Raw genomic sequence first — 17,835 nt, 5'->3', positions numbered from 1 at the left:
AAACGCGCACACGGGTATAGCGCGCAGAAATCACGATGATATGTACAAAAACTTTTGTATACCGCGCTCACGGGTATACCGCGCATGATGCCCGACGCTCCTTTCGCCCGCCCTGACTTTCCGTGCGCTGTCCCGACTCTCCGTTCACCCCCCCTGACTTCCGTGCACTGCCCTGACTTTCCGTGCGCTGTCCCGACTCTCCGTTCACCCCCCCTGACTTCCGTGCACTGCCCTGACTTTCCGTGCGCTGTCCCGACTCTCCGTTCACCCCCCCTGACTTTCCGTGCACTGTCCCCCCTTGAAGTCCTGTCCCCCCTTGAAGGTCTGTCCCCATCCTGAAAGCCTGATGCCCCCCCCCCGACGTCCGATACATCCCCCCCCCGGCAGGACCACTCGTACCCCCACCCCGAAGGACCGCCGACTCCCCAACAATATCGGGCCAGGAGGGAGCCCAAACCCTCCTGGCCACGGCGACCCCCTAACCCCACCCCGCACTACATTACGGGCAGGAGGGATCCCAGGCCCTCCTGCCCTCGACGCAAACCCCCTCCCCCAACGACCGCCCCCCGCAAGAACCTCCGCCCGTCCCCCAGCCGACCCGCGACCCCCCCTGGCCGACCCCCACGACACCCCCACCCGCCTTCCCCGTACCTTTGTGTAGTTGGGCCAGAAGGGAGCCCAAACCCTCCTGGCCACGGCGACCCCCTAACCCCACCCCGCACTACATTACGGGCAGGAGGGATCCCAGGCCCTCCTGCCCTCGACGCAAACCCCCCCCCCCCCCCAACGACCGCCCCCCCCAAGAACCTCCGACCGCCCACCCAGCCGACCCGCGACCCCCACGACCCCCCCACCCCCCTTCCCCGTACCTTTGGTAGTTGGCCGGACAGACGGGAGCCAGACCCGCCTGTCCGGCAGGCAGCCAACGAAGGAATGAGGCCGGATTGGCCCATCCGTCCTAAAGCTCCGCCTACTGGTGGGGCCTAAGGCGCGTGGACCAATCAGAATAGGCCCTGGAGCCTTAGGTCCCACCTGGGGGCGCGGCCTGAGGCACATGGTCGGGTTGGGCCCATGTGCCTCAGGCCGCGCCCCCAGGTGGGACCTAAGGCTCCAGGGCCTATTCTGATTGGCCCACGCGCCTTAGGCCCCACCAGTAGGCGGAGCTTTAGGACGGATGGGCCAATCCGGCCTCATTCCTTCGTTGGCTGCCTGCCGGACAGGCGGGTTTGGCTCCCGTCTGTCCGGCCAACTACCAAAGGTACGGGGAAGGGGGGTGAGGGGGTCGTGGGGGTCGGCCAGGGGGGTCGCGGGTCGGCTGGGGGGGCGGTCAGAGGTTCTTGGGGGGGGCGGTCGTTGGGGGGGGAGGGGGGTTTGCGTCGAGGGCAGGAGGGCCTGGGATCCCTCCTGCCCGTAATGTAGTGCGGGGTGGGGTTAGGGGGTCGCCGTGGCCAGGAGGGTTTGGGCTCCCTTCTGGCCCGATATTGTCTGGAAGTCGGCGGTCCTTCGGGGTGGGGGTGCGAGTGGTCCTGCCGGGGGGGGGATGTATCGGACGTCGGGGAGTCGGCCGGGCAAGAGGGTTTGGGCTCCCTCTTGCTCCGATCGTGGATGCGGGTGCGGGTGGGAGCACGTGCGAGCGGTCGTTCGGGGTGGGGGTGCGAGCGGTCCTGCTGGGGGGGGTGAATCGGGCGTCGGGCGGGGTGGGAACTATGTTTAAAAACTTTTGTATACCGCGCTCAGGCATATAACGCGCGAGGGGTATGCGCGGTAGGTAAAAACGCGTATAACGCGCGCGTTATATCCGCGAAAATACGGTATTAACTGGCCAACTCAGCCATCCATCGATCTACTTTCAGTTGGTAAATGAGTACCCAGCCCTAGCTAGGGATAAAGGTGACTTGAGGCAGGCGGTGTCAATCCACTTCACTAACAGTCTGCCAAGAAACTGTCATGCAAGTAGCAGCCCCATAAGTCATTAGTGAATTGGTACTTGCATACAGGAAATGAACCTTTACTCTAGCATCTTTCTTTTCAATCTGCAATCAGTTCAGTTAAATCAGGGGTGTCCAATGTCGGTCCTCGAGGGCCGCAATCCAGTCGGGTTTTCAGGATTTCCCCAATGAATATGCATGAGATCTATTTGCATGCACTGCTTTCATTGTATGCTAATAGATCTTATACATATTCATTGGGGAAATCCTGAAAACCCGACTGGATTGCGGCCCTCGAGGACCGACATTGGACACCCCTGAGTTAAATGAACTTGTGCTTTTTAATTGTCTCATGGTTTTAATATTTTAAAAATAATATACTGGATTAAAAATAACAGATTTTGTGTCCTGATTCTATAACGTCCATCTAAAGTTAGGTGCCAATATCAACACTGAGTCTAAAAAACTTTAGCGCCCATTATAGAATCATGCTCAGCGTAGGTGGCACTCAGCATCCTAACATTTAGGCATCTCCAATTTAATCAAGGTGTTTTATGCCTAAAGTTTAGGCGCTGATATCAGAGCCTGATGGCACCTGATTCACAAAGAGGTGCCTAACTCAAGAATATGCCCATGATCCGCCCCCCCCAACCACACCCACTTTTAGTGTAGGCACTTTGGGCTAGGCACCTTCTTTATTTTTAGTATCAAGATTTTCGAGTTAGGCACCTAACTTTCAAATAAGGCCAATTGTGAGGTGTTGACTATCAATATTACATTACATTACATTAGGGATTTCTATTCCGCCATTACCTTGTGGTTCAAGGTGGATTACAAATGGTTTGTTCGGATATTAGAAGTGTTTAGGGAGTAGTTTGTACAATTCTTTGAGTTGTTAAGGATTACATCTGAGTTGTCATGATATTAGAAGTTCATATGTTGTAGCTGCAGGTGATGCCGGTATTAGTTCGGTTTTATGTGTTTTATGAAAAGAAGGGTTTTTATTTCTTTTTTGAAGGTTTTGTAGTCTGTGGTTGTGGTCAATAGGTTGTAGAGTTGTGGGTCAAGTTTTGCAGCTTGAGTGGCTAGGAGGTTGTCGTATAGTTTTTTTTTCTTTTGACATTTTTGGTTGGAGGGTATGTGAATTAGAGAGTTGCGCGGGGACAGAAATCCCACCCATCCCCACCCGTCCCCGGCAAAGTCCCACCCGTCCCCACCCGTCCCCGTGAGGAATCTCACCCGTCCCCACCCGTCCCCGTGAGGAATCCCTCCGTCCCCACCCGTCCCCGCGAGGAATCCCCTCCGTCCCCGTGAGGAATCCCCTTCGTCCCCGCTTGTCCCTATAAACTTCAGAAATAGTTATTTCATTTAATTATGCTACTGAATTAAAGGCTCTGGTAGAAACCCATTTACAAATAAGCAAAAAGACTTTATTAATTTGAAAATATTAATTGGGAAGAATACATACTTTGTAAACGGGTTTCTACCAGAGCCTCTAATGTTTATAAATTTTTATCAACACAACTAATATACTACTTTATCCTGAAGCAAAAAAAAAAAAAGAAATAGAATTCTTTTCCTACCTTTGTTGCCTGGTTTCTGCTTTCCTCATGTTAATAATAATAATAATAATAACTTTATTTTTGTATACCGCCATACCCCGAAGAGTTCTAGGCGGTTCACATCAATTAAATAGAGTTACAAATGGTTCACATCGATTAAACAGAATAACAGCGGTTCAAGACCAACTTGATCAGAGTTGCCAGGGGGGAGGGGGAGGAGGTGAGGGGGAGGTTTATTTAGTTAGGAAGGGGTATTAAGGATCCTGGTCTTGGAAGAGGTGGGTTTTGAGCATTTTTCTGAAGCCGAGGTAGTTGGGGGCCTTGAGGCCATTTGGGTTAGCCATGGGTTTAGCTTGGCAGCTTGGAAGGCGAAGGTTTTGTCAAGGAATTTTTTAGAGTGGCATAGTTTTAGGGAGGGGTAGGCGAAGAGTTGAATTCTGCGGGTGTTCTTGATGATGTGATTCAGGAGGAAGTGAGGGATGATGTAGCTTGGGGATAAACCAAACACTGTTTTATAGCAAAAGCAGGCAAATTTGAATAGGACTCTGGATTCCAGTGGTAGCCAGTGGAGTTTGTGGTAAAAAGGGGAGACGTGTTCCCATTTTTTCAGACCGAATATGAGGCGGACCACGGTGTTTTGGATCATTTTGAATCTCCTGATGGTTTTTTTTGTGGAGCTCAAGTAGATAATATTGCAGTAGTCTAATAAGCTGAGGATGGAGGATTGTACTAACAGGCGGAATGAGGTGTCGTCAAAGTATTTTTTTATGGTGCGGAGTTTCCAGAGCACCGAGATACTTTTTCTGACTGTGATATCAGTGTGCTTGTCAAGGGATAGATGTTTGTCCAGTGTGACTCCCAGTATTTTTAAGGTTTGTTCGAGGGGGAAAATGGATCCTTTTACTTGAATTGTGGTGTCTTTGATTTTGTCTTTGGGGGTCGCTAGGAAGAATTTTGTTTTGTCCGGGTTTAGTTTTAGTCTGTAGGCTAGCATCCAGTGTTCTATCTGGTTGAGTATGCTTGAAAGGGAGGTGAGGAGCTCTGGTGTGAAACTGGTTAGCGGGATGACTATAGTGATGTCATCTGCGTAGATGAAGAATTTGAGCTTGAGGCTTTGCAAAAGGTTTCCTAGGGATGAGAGGTAGACATTAAACAGGGTGGGGGACAGGGGGGAGCCCCGTGGCATGCCACAGGAGTTATCCCAGCTGTATGAGAAAGTGTTGTTCTTAAATACCCTGTACGATCTGTTCCGTAAGAATCCGTGGAACCAGTTGAGGACCTGGCCGGAGATGCCTATGTAGGCGAGGCAGTCTAGGAGAATGTTGTGGTCAACTAGGTCGAATGCGCTGCTCAGATCAAGTTGTAAAATCAAGGCGCTGGAGCCCTGGCTGAATAGTGTGTGTAGGTGATCTAGGAGAGAGGCTATGATGGTTTCGGTGCTGTGGTGGGAGCGGAAGCCTGATTGATTGTCGTTTAGGATATTGAATTTTTCTAGGTATGTGGTAAGTTCGGCGTTTACCACCCCTTCTGCTATTTTGGTGAATAGCGGGATACCTGCAATTGGTCTGTAGTTGGACAGGGCATTAGGTGGTTCTTTCGTGTTTTTTATGATTGGAGTGATTGAGATGTGGCCCTGTTCAGCTGGGAAGCTACCGGTGGATAGTAGGAGGTTTACCCATGCCAGCATGTTTGCTTTAAAGTGGATTGGAGCCGCTTTCATAATGTTAGGGGGGCAGGTGTCTAGTCTGCAGAAGGAGTTGGTATATTTGTTCTCATTCAATTCCTTCCATCCACTGTCTCTCTTCCTTCTGCATCTTCCATTTGCTCTGCTACTGTGCCTCTCCCTTTCTTCTCCCTTCCAAATTGGTCTGGCACCCATCTTCTTCTCTCCACTCCCCCCATAGTCTGGCATCTGTCTTCTTCCCTGCCAGCGTCTTCTCCCTACTCTCTCTTCCCCCTTTCAGCATCCTTCTCCCCCCCATCTTCCCCACGTCCTGTCAGCGTCCTTCTCCCCCCCTCTGTCTTCCACATGTGCTTTCAGCGTCCTTCTCCCCCCTCTGTCTTCCACATGTGCTTTCAGTGTCCTTCTTCCCCCTCTGCTTCCCCATGTCCTTTCAGCGTCCTTCTCCACCCCCTTTGTCTTCCCCAAGTGCTTTCAGCGTCCTTCTCCCTCCTCTGTCTTCAAGTGCTTTCAGAGTCCTTCCCCCCCCTCCCGTCTTCCCCATGGCCTTTCAGCATCCTTCTCCCCCCTCCTTCTCTACCGCCCCGGGTGCAGCACAGCTGGCCAGGTCCCCTTACTTTTGTGGCACTTCCCCGACTGACCGACAACAGCCCCGGTCCGACAAACCTCTCTGCCCTTAACCGCGAATCTAAATTACCTTCTTACAGCTGTTGTAAGAAGGTAATTTAGATTTGCAGCTACAGGGCAGGGAGGATTGTTGGACCGGGGCTGTTGTCGGTCGGTCGGGGAAGTGCCACAAATGTAAGAGGACCTGGCCGGCTGTGCTGCAACTGGGGCGGACCGCCCCCCTCAATTGGTAGCCACTCGAACCGCGAGGCTACTCTCCTTCTCCTTACTTGCCCTGCCTGCAGCACAGAGCCGAACGGAAGTCTTCCCAATGTCAGCGCTGACGTCGGGAAGACTTCCGTTCGGCTCTGTGCTGCAAGCAGAGCAGGTAGGGAGAAGAAGAGCTGCGCGACCCTCGGAGGCGTCCCCACGGGATCCCTGCGACACTGGGGGGCTTCCCCACGGGATCCCCGTGACCCTAGGGGGCGTCCCCACGGGATCCCCGTGACCCGAAGGGGGAACCCGTGGGATGCCCGCAGGTCCCGCGGGATTCCCGTCGTCCCCGTTCCCGTGCAGCTCTCTAATGTGAATGGTGCGTGGGTTCTCCTATGTCTGGTTGAGGTGGATTGAATTAGTTGATTGTTCCAATAGGCTGGGCTGTCTCCGTTTATTGCTTTAAATAGTAGGCAGTAAAATTTGAAGTGTATTCTCTCGCTTGTATTGGGAGCCAGTGTGAGTCGTGGTATGCCTCTATGATGTGGTCATATTTCTTCAGTGAGTAAACCAATCTTAGGGCTGTGTTTTCTATTATTTGTAATTGTTTTATCATAGTTGCTATGCATGGGAAATATAATATGTTGCAGTAGTCTATTAGACCCAGGATTAGGGATTGTACCAAGAGTTGGAATTGTTTTCTGTCGAAGAATTTTCTGATTTGCCTCAGGTTTCTCATGACTGCGAATGATTATTTTATTGTATTGTTGATTCGTGGCTGCATTGTACACCCTCTGTCTATTAGCACTCCCAGGAGTTTTAAAGTGGGTTGGATGTGGTATGTTGTAGAGTTTATGATAAGGCTTGTTACGGTTGGGGTTTTGTTATTTTCGATTAGTTTTAGTTTGTGGTCTTTCATCCAAGTTGCTATTGTTTCAAGTGTTCTATGTATTTTGTCTGTCATGGATGGTGCTGGTTGATTGAACGGAAGGAGAATGGTGATGTCGTCTGCATAGCTGTAGGATGTTAGACCTTGTTTGTCTAGGTAGGAGCTAAGGGAGGCAATGTATAGGTTGAAGAGTGTGGGAGAAAGAGGTGATCCTTGGGGTACTCCGCAGGGGTTAGCCCATGGCTCAGATTTTTCTTTGTTTGTTTTAACTCTGTATGTTCTGGATTGTAGGAATCCTTTAAACCTTGATAGTACCTTACCACTGATTCCTATTGAGCTAAGTATCTGTAGAAGGATGTTATGGTCCACCAGGTCAAAGGCTGCGGAGAGATCTAGCTGGATAACTAGCATTTTTCTGCCTGTGCTGAGGAGTTGTCTGGCGGTGTCCATGAGTGAGCCAAGTAGAGTCTCAGTGCTGTGGTTGGTTCTGAAGCCTGATTGTGTTGGGTGGAGTAGGTTGTGATTCTCTAGGTATGATTAAGCAATGATTAAGCCTATTGCTCAATTAAAATAACTTTAGGCAGACTTTATAGAATCAGTGCCTTTGTGTTTCTGAAAATGCCCGGTATGATTTTTCCACTCTCTGTCAGTCATAGCCATCAAACACACGGTAACATGCCTGCCTAAACTTATACCTAGGAGGAATCATGGTGTTTTTCCATTTGTTTTCCAGTGGCATTATGAAACCTGGCTTGAATGCTATTCTTGGACCTACAGGAAGTGGTAAATCTTCGTAAGTGATTTTTTTTTGTTTACTGAAAACTTAGAGCTATATATTTAGAGTGAAATGGTTTTTATTGATGACATTTAATCAGTACAAGGCCACCAAAAAAAATTATACTAGGTAGTGCACAGTATAGTGGTCAATAATACTAACAAATAAAGTGGTTAACGAGCGATTTAAGTGTCTTAACAAGCACTAATTGGCACTTGGGCGTCCAAAAGATGTGGACGCGAATTCAGAGATGCGTCCACAATTTCATGGGCGCCCATCTGGAAAATCTATGCCTAAATAGGTAGGCATAGGCGTGAAGTAGGCATGACATGGGAGAGGCTTCAATATGGACGTCTGTTGACTGATTTACATAACGCTGAGTGCCAATGGGCGTCCATATAGCGCCTACATTGTAGGCGAAAGGAACCCAGGTCTACTTTTCAGTGTGGTTTGGGCTTCAGATAGGCGTGAGTTCTGTGGACGAGACTTAGGCATCCTTTGGATGTTTCCAATGCAATCTGCTAAATAGGTTTCTGGGTTTTATTTTTGCTGTAGTAAGCTCAAAATACATTTAATAACGCACCAAAAAAACAGGGCACATGAATACAAAGATAGTGTATGCAAAACCTACTAGTTTTCAGGGCAAACAGCAATGTCATTTGATAATTATAGCACATAAAAAACACGGCTTTATGTTTCTTGCTAAAAAGCTACCCTTTTTTTCTGACTAACGAGTGCTCCAATGAGCTCATTCTTGAAAGAGAAGCATTCAACATACAAAGCACATGTGGGCAGGGTTTGAGGCGCCTGGCCATTCAATGGATGGTGGGCCTGCCAGATGGACAGGCTAGGGACCCGTCCGTCTGGCCAACTGGTTTTCAGGTACGGGGGGGTGTTGAGGGTGTGGGGGGTGGTGTCGAGAGGTCGGCAGGTGGGGGGATTGTGGGGTCGGTGGGTTGGGGGCCGATCAGGGGTTCAGGGGCGATCATGGGAGGGGGATGCGCTGAGGGCAGGAAGGCCTGGGATCCCTCCTGCCTGTATCTTAGTGGGGGTAAGGGATAGGGGGTTTCACTGGGACCGGAGGGCTTGGCCTCCCTCCTGCCCTGATCGAGTGGGGGGGTCAAGGGGGGTCACTAGGACAGGAGGACTTGGGCTCCCTCCTGCCCTGATCGTGTTGGGGAGGGTGGCGGTTCTTCAGGCAGGAGAGCTTGGGCTCCCTCCTGCCCTGATCATTGTCGGGAGTGGTAGGCAGGTTTTTGGGGCCGCTGAGCTCATCACGGCAGCGCAATTAACTCAGCGGCCCCTTTTTTGGCACTTATACCTGTTTTGACTTGGTCTGAGTCAAAACGTATAAATGCCGACTAGGCAACCTGCCTAAAGTTTTGGTTATACTCCTGTACGCCTATGTATAGGTCGGCCCACCTCCTGCCCTTTCCCCTCCTCTAAAAACGCCTCTTTTCGCTCTATGCGTTTAGAGGCAGGGGAAAGGCCTAAGCTGGTTTTAGATACGTCTTAAACCAATTTTGGTTATGGGTACTTGGACGATCAGGCTTTTTGATCGTCCAAGTACCCATTTAGGCCACTTTTTAGACGTTGGGGTTGGTTTTTTTTTATTATTATGAGCCCCATAGTATCAGTTCATTCAATTGCATCTAGCACTCCAGCATAGCCAGCTCTGTGGGTGCTGAGCACTTCCCAATATTGAGCAAGCTCTTTTGTGTATGGAGAAGGGTAATTTGTATTGTGATGGGCAACCCAAATCACTTTGAAATATTGGTGCCTAAGCACCCCAGTAAAATGATTAATTTTGGAATAGTATGTTCATTTTGCTGGGAGATTAAGATATCCCGCAATTCTAAAGCTTTAAAAGATTTTTACTATCCCTTGTCAAAAAAGAGCCTCGGTACCATGGGTTGCAGTTAAGTTACCCTTGCCAGAAATACTGTTAAAGTATTCTACAACTTTCATAGCATTAGAAATACCATACGCTATAATGCTTGTTGACAAAAGGTCATTTCTATTTGCAGGCTTTTAGATATTTTGGCTGCAAGAAAAGACCCCTCTGGTTTGTCTGGTGAAGTGCTCATTGATGGAATTCCACAGCCTCCAAACTTCAAATGTATTTCAGGCTATGTAGTGCAGGTTAGTATGCCAATATTTTATTGTTATCACCACTATTAAACCCATCTCCAGATCTCTAGAGGACAGTTGTGAATGTAGTTGGGGGGGGGGGGGGGAGAGTGAATGAGAAAGGTCACAGGTGTTGATAAGCTGCAGACACTATAAATAAAAACTAAGGGTTCCCAACTCAGGAGAGCGAAAGAGTAAAGTTTTCTGTGAGGTGGAGGAGTAGTAGTGTACCATTTATAGCAGTCGGCTGAGGAAGTCGGACTCCTACAGCCTTTGTAGAGATGGTTTATGTGCCAAACAAGGCTGAAATCCCAGCTGAGGTTCCTTGTGATCTTAGATAAATCATGTCACCTTCTATAGCCCTAGATACATTTAGAAATGTGTGTTAACATGTTAATGCAATTTAATGCAGGCAAGGCTGGCCTTAGGAGATGGCAAACGGAGCAATTGAGCTGGGCCCCCATACCACAAGAGACTCCCCAAGACTGCCTAAATCTGAAGGAGGCATGGCCTGCAGGTGGATTTTGGGGCCCCTTCTCCAGTTTCTGCCCTGGGCCCCTGTATGTCTAACACCAGCCATGATTGCAGGCCCTGTTACTCTCAACTGGTCCAATATTCAGAGCAAATTATACAGGTGGCAAATATGCATCTCATCTGTCTGTGCTTTTTAAACAATTGTCCAGAAGGCATTGGGCTGTCTAAATCGCTAAACGAAGGGGTTATCAACATACAGTAAAAGGGGGGCTTTTTTGAAACATTCTTTATTACAATTTTCAAATAAACAAAGAAACATCACCTGAGCTATGAATAACGCCCAACCAAAAATCCCTCCCAAGGCCATAGCCCCTCCACCCCCCCAACCCCCCACCCCCGTGCCTACCTTAGTCTAAATCCCTAGCAATAGTACTGTGAGACTACCCTTAGACAATATCAGTGCTGTCAAGAATGACTAGGGGATCACTCCTGCCCACCGTAGTCTAAATTCCTGCTGTCTAGTGATGTGGGCAGGAGTGATCCCCAGCATTTCAATAACCAGTTGTTACACATGTCTCCAGAAATAACACTATCTAAGTTGCCATACACATATGTTTAATAACTATGCGTTGAACTTGCATTTTGTCCTTCACAGGATGATGTAGTCATGGGCACGCTAACGGTGAAAGAGAATTTGCTCTTTTCTGCTGCCTTGAGGCTTCCCACTTCAATAAACTTTCAAGAAAAAGAAGAGAGGGTAGACCAAGTTATCACTGAGCTTGGACTAACAAAAGTAGCCAACTCAAGGGTAAGCTCCATAAAATGACGGGGTGAACAAAGCCAAGCTGTAATTTGATTATTTCATTAATGGTTATGGTAAAAAGTAACTAGGATTGGCATGGCAAATTAAAGAAATAGGCTCTGGTCCTAAGAATTCCCCCACAAGAAACAACAGCTATCACAACAAAGAATTGACACATTTGCCTAGAAGGTGCTAACTTAACTTTCACATAAATATGAGGGGAAAGGACCTCAGAAAAATGTCTGCATTTCTTGTAACATACCCCGTTCCCCTTTTATGAAGCTTTGTTAGGCTTTTTTTATCGCCGGCTGTGATATTAGCTCGGACACTCATAGAATTCTTATGAGCACTGGAGCTAATACCCCCATGGCCGGCAATTAAAAAAGCTAATCGTGGTTTCATAAAAAGGGGGGGGGGGGGGATAGTGACTAATGGTCTGTGAACTTCCATCGTGGGTTATAAAAACTCCTCAATATAATCCATAAATAGTGTTCAATTTATTATTATAACACCATATTTTGTCCACAGAACATCAGGCAGGTTACTTTTAGAATAATTTACTAGATTGTGGGTGGGTCAGCTTATTCTGGGAGGTCAGCATGCTCCTTTCATCTAGTAAGTCAGTCCATGCCAGAATTTAAGTTCTGAACCAAAGGGTTTACTTAAATTTGGATACTTCAGGAACAAAACATGAGATTATTTTTAGTATCAGCTATATAGAGACAAAGGTAAAGAAAAATTTAGTTTTAATCACTTGAGGTTCTTTTTACTAATCAGCAGAAGAGCTTCTTTAAAAAAAAATCTTTATTAATTTTCAATTTGAGAACAGTGCATTAAATATATACATACAATTAACGTCATAGACAGCACTTACAATCGATCAATGAATACAACAAAATATATTACCCGCCCTCCCTGGATGTGCAAATCAAATAGGAAATAAAGGCATAATCCAACTAATCAGAGTTAACAATATTTGTCAATGGACCCCATGTTAATTTAAATAGTTTATTATGACATGATATTTCTAAATTCATTTTTTCATATTTATAACATAAACATAAAAGTTTCCCACCAAAAGGAAAAATTAAGTCTGTCCCAATTTTTCCAGTTCTTGGTAATCATAGTATGGGACCTAACGCTGGGTTTTACTAAACTGTGGAAGAGCTTCTTACCGCGAACCAGCAAGCTAAATGCTCCAACACTCATTCTATTCCTATGAGTGTCAGAACATTTACTTTGCCAGCTCGCAATAAGTAGCTCTTCCACAGTTTAGTAAAACCCAGCGTTAGTTTCCATACTATAGACTTTTTCTAGACAAAAATCCTTTTACATAAGAACATAAGAATTGCCATACTGGGACAGATCAAAGGTCCATTAAGCCTAGTATCCTGATTCCAACAGTGACCAACACAGGGTCTCAAGTATCTAGCCAGATCCCAAGTAGTAAAACAGATTTATGCTGCTTATCCTAGGAATAAGAAGTGGATTTCCCAAAGCCATCTCAAGAATGTAATGTAATGTAATGTAATTTATTTCTTATATACCGCTACATCCGTTAGGTTCTAAGCGGTTTACAGAAAATATACATTAAGATTAGAAATAAGAAAGGTACTTGAAAAATTCCCTTACTGTCCCGAAGGCTCACAATCTAACTAAAGTACCTGGAGGGTAATAGAGAAGTGAAAAGTAGAGTTAGAGGAAAAATAAAAATAAAATAAACATTTTAATAAGACAGCATTGATCTAAATACTTTGGAAGGTAGAAGAGAATAGAAGCAGAAGGGGGAGCCGTTGAACAGTAGAATTCTGGAGAAATTTAAATGATAGAAATAGAACAAAACAAAGACAAAAGGCAAAACAATAGATAAGATTAAAGATAAATCATAAACTGGAAAGAAAAATAAAATAAAACTTTGTCTTCAATCCACGGTTTCAGCGTCAGTGATGAAGTGGAGCAAGTAAGTTTAGGAGGAGCGATTGACGTTTCCAGAAAGGGCTTCTTCAGGGAAGAGACTTGGCCGACAGTCCCAGGATGCCTATGTCTCCTCCCCTGCGATGTTCTCCCATCCATGCATTTCCTCCCAGACACACTGCCCGTGCCCCAGCCGCTCCAAGGAGGCTGTCCCAGATGAGGCCCACGGTGAATGCAGGATTCTCTTCTCTGCGGGAAAGCCACCCAGAGCCGACAGTCGATCTTCTTAGCGGATTGCATGGGGGGAAGAGTTCACACTCTTGGTAGGATTGGGTCTGTGTGCTCTCGGTGGTTGTGGCTGGTCTCGTTGCTGCTTAGGTGTAAAAGCAGTTGATCTCCACTGCTGCTGATATTTAAAAGTAGGTAGATTGATCTCTCCAATGGACTGCAGGGGGAGGAGTTCACATTCCTGGCAGGATCGGGTCTGTGGGCTCTTGGTGGTTGCGGTAGGTCTCGCTGCTGCTTGTATGTAAAAGCAGTTGTTTTTCTACTTCTGCTGATATTTAAAGCAGGTAGATTGATCTCTTAAACGGGATATAGGGGGAGGAGCTCACATGCCTGGCTGGATCGGGGCAAGGGCTCCTATTATAGGCAGCTGGTCTTGCTGCTACTTAGGTGTTAAAGCAGTTGATCTTCCTAGCGGACTGCAGGAGGTGTGGAGCTCACACTCCTGTCATGATCTGGTCTATGGGCTCTTGGTAGTTGCGGTTGGTCCCAATCCTGCTTAGGTGTAAAAGCAGTTGTTCTCCCACTGCTGCTGATATTTAAAAGCAGGTAGATTGATCTATCCAATGGAATGCTGGGGGAAGATCTTATATGTCTGGCTGGATCGTGGCAAAGGGTTCCCGGTAGTGGCGGCTGGTCCTATTGCTGCTTAGGTGTAAAAACAGTTGATCTTCTTATCGAATTGTAGGGGGGGCGGATCTCACATTCCTGGCAGGTTCGGGTCTGTGGGTTCTTGGTGGTTGCGGATGGACCCGCTGCTGCTTAGGTGTAAAAGCAGTTGTTTTCCCAATGCTGCTTATATTTAAAAGCAGGCAGATTGATCTCTCCAACAAATTGTATGGTGAAAAGCATACACGTCTGGCTGGATTGGGACAAAAGCTTTCGATAGTGGCGGCTGGTCTTGGTGCTGCTTAGGTGTAAAAGCAGTTGATCTCCTACTTCTGATAATATTTAAAAGCAAGCATATTGATTTTTCCAACGGAATGCTGGGGGAAGAGCTTACTTGTTTGGCTGGATCAGGGCAAAGGGCTCTCGGTAGTGGTGGCTGGTCCTGTTGCTGCTTAGGTGTAAAAAACAGTTGATCTTCCTAGTGGACTGCAAGGGGAGGTGGAGTTCACACTCTTGGCTGGATCGGGTCTGTGGGCTCTTGGTAGTTGCGGATAGTTCCGCTGCTGCTGAGGTGTAAAAGCAGTTGATTTCCCACTGTTGCTAATATTTAAAAGCAGGTAGATTGATCTCTCCAATGGACTGCAGAGGGAGGAGCTCACATGCCTGGCTGGATCGGGGCAAAGGGCTCTTAGTAGTGGTGGCTGGTCCTGCTGCTGCTTAGGTGTAAAAGCAGTTGATTTTCCTAGCGGACTGCAGGGAGGGTGGAGCTCATATTTTTGCAGGATCGGGACTGTGGGATTTTGGTGGGTTGGTCCCGTTGCTGCTTAGGTGTAAAAGTAATTGATCTCCCACTGCTGCTGATATTTAAAAGCAGGCAGATTGTCCAGGGAGAGGAGCTCTGCATTCAAACTGCCATGGCCTATGGATTTCTCTTTTAGGAAATTATTCAAACCTTTTTTAAACCCCATTAAGCTAACTGATCTCACCACATTCTCCGGCAACGAATTCCAGAGTGAAGCCTCTCTGTAAGCCTTTGTATCAGTTAAGTATGGCTAAATGAGCCTTCTGGTACAAAATCCTTAATAGGTTGTCCTTTCCTTGATGGTAGCTCAGCTACCGGGGTTCTGTATCCTGGTGGCTCTTCAGAGACTGTCCTCTGGTCGCATCCTACTCCTTCAGGCTTGATATTCCAACACTTCCTCCTCTTTCTCCTTTGAAGAATGTAGTGGTGGCCTGGCTCTCCATTCTAGTTACCACCAATGGTAAGTGTAGCAGGAGTGAAGGAGTAGCCTAATGGTTAGTGGAGTAGACTGAGATCCTGGAGAAGTGAGTTCAATTCCCACTGCTGTTCCTTGTGACCCTAGACAAGTCACTTAACACTCCATTACCCCTGGTACAAAAGCTTAAAATTTTTAGCCCCCTAGGGACAGCGTAAGTACCTGCATATAATGTATACAGTGCTGTGTATGTGTAATAGTTTATAGGCTCTATTAATGTTCCCACTCCTTCACCCTCCACATTCAATGACTGGGCTAGTAAGACAAAGACAAAGAAAACTCCTTTGGCCTTAGTTTTCCCTCCAGAAGTGTCACCTATTACCATTGTCAGTCACTGACAGGAGAATTAGCCTTTTGTTCCAGAACTGTTCGAGTAAGGATAATGGAGTTTTGACCTTTTTCTAATGGAACCGCTAGAGGTCTCTGCAAATCAAGAAAGGACCAGAACGTTATATCTTTACATTCCCCTCATCCATAGGAGAAAAAAAAATGGTGAATTTAGTAATAAAGAGAAACACAAAGCAGAGATGGCCAACAGACAGAAGAGGGGAATGTAAAAACTATCCCCCTCCTTTACAAAGCCACGCTAGCGTTTTTAACGCCAGCCACTGCGGTAACAGCTCCGACACTCATAGAATTCCTATGAGCATCCCAGGTGTTACCGCCATAGCCGGCATTATAAACACTAGCATGGCTTTGTAAAGGAGGGGGTATGTTTATTAAGGTACTTATATACCACCCTTTGCAAAACCATGAAGGTGGTTTATACGTTCAGGTACTATTAAGTATTTATCAGAGCATCTCACCGTGGTCTTTTCCATGCAGCCTCCGACTCTGCCATACAAATGTAGTACAACGAGATCATTACTATTAAAATGATAGTAAAATGGGCTCATTAATATTTAAATGAGCACTCCAGGTGATTCTCTATCATCGCCGGATGATTGTCCAAGCAAAGCACCAGCTTTTGACGAGCAAAATTTACCAGTTGGTCCGGGGGGTGCTGGTACTGTGAAAAGTGCATCTCAGGCTGTGGCTCATGATAAAAAATTTTAAAACAACACTATTCACATATATTATAATAATATATTGATGAGGAAAAAAATCTCACATGCATGCATCTTGAGCATGTGTATTAGAGGCATGTATTAAAGAAATGTCGTGTATACTCATGTTGAAAGCCAACGATTGCACTTCCCCTCCATCTAATAACACTGGCGTGCCTATGATTGACACAACGACATAGCGTTGCTGGTAGTTCTCCACCCCCTCCTATCCACCCATGCCTCTTTCTGTGGACTATTCTGCACATGTGCCAATCGCTATCACCAGCGGCTGATCTCATGTAAATTTGGCGACCCTCTGCAACCTCATTTCCAAGTGTGGTTCTTCGAGAATGACTCATCTTTTTTGAAACGTTACATTTACAGCCGCTACAGCGACCCGTCAGATTTTACCAGTGATATTAGAGAATCTGGCCCTTAGTTAGGCCCTATTTATAATGTAATGTAAACCGATTAGTTTGCAAGCAAAAGATGGTATATTAAATCCAATAACAAACATAAAACAAAACAATGCATTATCGACAATTAAAGGCCCTTGTGTGACTACTTCTATTTCTAGCTGAAATTTTGTCCTTGCTTCTCTACTCACACTGTGTCCCATTCTGCCTTAGAATTTAGTACTTAGTGCACAATGCAAATTGTTGAATTTCTGAACTTTCTACTAATAACAAATCAAATTCTTTGCCATAGGTGGGAACTGAGCTCATAAGAGGGGTGTCAGGTGGAGAACGAAAGAGAACAAACATTGGAATGGAACTCATTACTGAGCCCCCAGTTCTTTTCCTGGATGAACCCACCACAGGCCTTGATGCCAGCACTGCCAGTGCTGTGTTATTACTCCTTAAAAGGTAAGAACCCATGTTACAATGAGGACTAGTCTTTGGTAGTATAAGATTGTTGTTGTTAGGTGCCATCGACTTGTGCTTGAGTCCTAGCAACTTGATGAATTGTGGATATAAAAAGAAATTGGTTTTGTTCTAGGCTGAAAAGGTCTTCCAGCGTTATCCCCAGTCTAAGGGATCTGGCCAATCGGAGACTTAGCCCACCTCTAGGGCATCCCAGAATGCACTGGGAGGGAGGCCCAAGATTCCCCGTTGGCCCGGGTGCCTCAGGCCCCTCCTATGAGAGGGGCTTTAGTTGTCTGGGCCAGTCAAGGCCTTATGCCCCTCCCCAGTGCAACCCAGGATCCACCAGAAAGGGGAAGGCCCGCCATTCTGTGGAGGCAGGCCTGCCAGCCGGAGGGAATAAGCATCCCTCCAGCCAGCCTGTGAGAAATAGGTATGGGAGGAGGTCTAGGTGAGCTTTGGGGTGTCGGGGAGTGGGCATCCCTCATGCTGGTGATTAGGAATTAGGGAAGGGGATGGGGAAAGAAAAGCTTAAGTGGGATGGAAGGTGTAGATTAAAGATTTGGGGGGAAAGGGGCTAGAGAGGGAGATGAGGGTGAGAAGCACATTTTTATTTATAGCATTACTTTCCAATACAGTTGAAAAGCAGTTTTACAGGATTGTATATTAAGATACAATACAATGATAACATCTTGAAGCCTGATTGTTTGAACATGCTTTCTAATTTTAATCGATAGTCAGATCCGGCTCAACCGCCTAGATAAGGCCCTGGCCCAGGGTG

At 46.8% G+C, this 17,835-nt stretch overlaps 1 protein-coding gene across 2 annotated transcripts in view; it reads left to right on the top strand.

Annotated features, from left to right (window-relative positions):
* The window catches only part of LOC117360079 (broad substrate specificity ATP-binding cassette transporter ABCG2-like), a 76,561-nt gene that overhangs the window by 16,072 nt on the left and 42,654 nt on the right, over positions 1 to 17,835 (top strand). For both annotated transcript variants that reach the window (XM_033943717.1, XM_033943718.1), the window contains 4 exons: positions 7,613 to 7,672; positions 9,682 to 9,796; positions 10,914 to 11,066; positions 16,900 to 17,057. In XM_033943717.1, the coding sequence (XP_033799608.1) occupies positions 7,613 to 7,672; positions 9,682 to 9,796; positions 10,914 to 11,066; positions 16,900 to 17,057 (486 nt within the window). The remainder of the gene's footprint in view (positions 1 to 7,612; positions 7,673 to 9,681; positions 9,797 to 10,913; positions 11,067 to 16,899; positions 17,058 to 17,835) is intronic.

Source organism: Geotrypetes seraphini, chromosome 4 (genome assembly GCF_902459505.1).
Source record: "Geotrypetes seraphini chromosome 4, aGeoSer1.1, whole genome shotgun sequence".
Lineage (NCBI taxonomy): Eukaryota > Metazoa > Chordata > Amphibia > Gymnophiona > Dermophiidae > Geotrypetes > Geotrypetes seraphini.
This window is presented reverse-complemented; position numbering and strand designations above follow the sequence as displayed.